This window comes from Stereum hirsutum (genome assembly GCF_000264905.1).
Source record: "Stereum hirsutum FP-91666 SS1 unplaced genomic scaffold STEHIscaffold_159, whole genome shotgun sequence".
Taxonomy (NCBI): Eukaryota; Fungi; Basidiomycota; class Agaricomycetes; order Russulales; family Stereaceae; genus Stereum; species Stereum hirsutum.
Genome location: NW_006763289.1, coordinates 1 through 2,010, shown reverse-complemented (window position 1 = coordinate 2,010; position 2,010 = coordinate 1). Strand labels below are relative to the sequence as shown.

Sequence of the window (2,010 nt, the reverse complement as noted above, 5' to 3'; positions counted from 1 at the left end):
TCTGGACCACTATACGCACCCAATACTACATGTGCACCTGCTCCCCCATCAAAAACATGGTTTTTCTTTTTCCACTATCCAGAAGCGGCGGTTCTGGTGCTTGAATAATGTTTATATATATTTAAACTAAATTACCACGCAAAGAATGGTGCCAAAAACCCGTGAATTGGTGTTTCTGTGATTATACTGTGGCCCAATATGCTGTTTTACACCCTCAGCGCCCCACAATTAGTGCAGGACAATTTTGACCAATGTTGCACCGTAGATAGACTTCCCAGACATCAAACTATATTGTCCAATTATTGCTTCAACACCACCAAACATTGTAACCATGGTAATAACCCAAGGGTAGATGTTCTCCTCCTCCCCCCCTAGACACCGCACCGCTGCCAATGCCATGGTCGCTGTTTTTGGGCCCCGAGTGGTGTCCATGGTTGGATATTGATGTTTGTCTACCTGTGACAGCAAAAGCCAAGTAAATCGAACCATTATATCCAAAGTTCTGGCCTCCCGATCCCCTATGACCTCGCTGTGGCAATATCTTTCTAACCGTTTACGCTATAACTTTGGAACAAATGGACCGATTCCTTCAAAAATTTATTTACATCATCCTATACATTTATAAATATTTGTTAAATAGTCAGAACACTCAAAATCGGGCTCCTTTGTGTCGGCAAAATCACCTCGCCAATTTACGTTTTATACGCTGATTCCATTGAAACGACACCCAGCAATGCAATTCATTCGTTCTAAATCACAAAACTCACAAAGTTACCAAAACACCCCCAAAACACCCCCTAACCCCCTAACAAAACAGAAACCAGCACCTGCTAGGCCTACCCTAGCATCCCTACTATTATTTCCCTATTTTCCCGGATTTTTATCGCACCTAATACTACCCCAGCACACCCAGTATCGTCCCCAGTACCCAAAATCCAGCCAAAACCCACCCAATCCATGTATACAGCGCCCTACCAGCCTGCTACCCATCTACCCCCACCCCCTACCCATTTTCCTACCCCCTATCCAGCACCCCAGGACACCATCCCGGTCTCAGAAAGTTGGGCCACATCCAGATTGAACATACTTTTGCCACACAGCCCGGTAACATTGCCCAGATTCCTAGATCAAGATCAGTGATGTAAAATCAAAGCACAGATCCAGAGATTAATTGAGCCTGGGCCAGATCTAGAAGTCAAAGTACTGCGTCCATGAAAAGTACTATGCTAGGAGAAAGTACTATACCGACCAAAAGTACTACACCGACCAAGAGTACTATACTGGCAAAAAGTACTGCACCAGAAGAAAGTACTATCCCAGCAAAAGTACTACACTGACAAGAAAGTACTACCCCAGCGAAAAGTACTACATGAGCGAAAAGCACTACACCGATGGAAAGTACTACGCTGGCAGAAAGTACTATGTCGACCGAAAGTACTACGCCGACAGAAAGTACTATGTCGACAGAAAGTACTATGTCAACAGAAAGTACTATGCCGGCAGAAAGTACGATGCCGGCAGAAAGTACGATGCCAGCGGAAAGTACGATGCCAGCAGAAAGTACTACAAGGGCAGAAAGTACTACGCCAACAGAAAGTACTACAAGGGCAGAAAGTACTACGCCAACAGAAAGTACTACAAGGGCAGAAAGTACTACGCCAACAGAAAGTACTACAAGGGCGGAAAGTACTACATCAGCGGAAAGTACGAAGCCAGCAGAAAGTACTACAAGGGCGGAAAGTACTACACCGATGAAAAGTACTACGCCAACAGAAAGTACTACGAGGGTGGAAAGTACTACACCAGCAGAAAATACTGCGGCAACAGAAAGTACTAGGCTGGCAGAAAGTACTAAACAAGCGAAAAGTACTATACCAGCAGAAAGTACTACAACGAGCAAAAGTACTATACCCACAAACCAGCATTGCGTCACTTTTACTAGCACAGTACTATACCATACGTGCCCCAGAAGCCTCAGTACTCTAAAGTACTGAGACGAGTCACTTTACT

At 44.7% G+C, this 2,010-nt stretch overlaps 1 protein-coding gene across 1 annotated transcript; it reads left to right on the top strand.

Moving 5' to 3' along the window:
- Window positions 1–1,341: 1,341 nt before the first annotated feature.
- STEHIDRAFT_70115 (uncharacterized protein) lies at window positions 1,342–1,755 on the top strand (the record flags this gene model as incomplete). Its single annotated transcript, XM_007311920.1, has 1 exon — window positions 1,342–1,755. A coding segment is annotated over one exon (414 nt), but the record flags the coding sequence as incomplete, so codon positions are not given.
- Window positions 1,756–2,010: the final 255 nt, after the last annotated feature.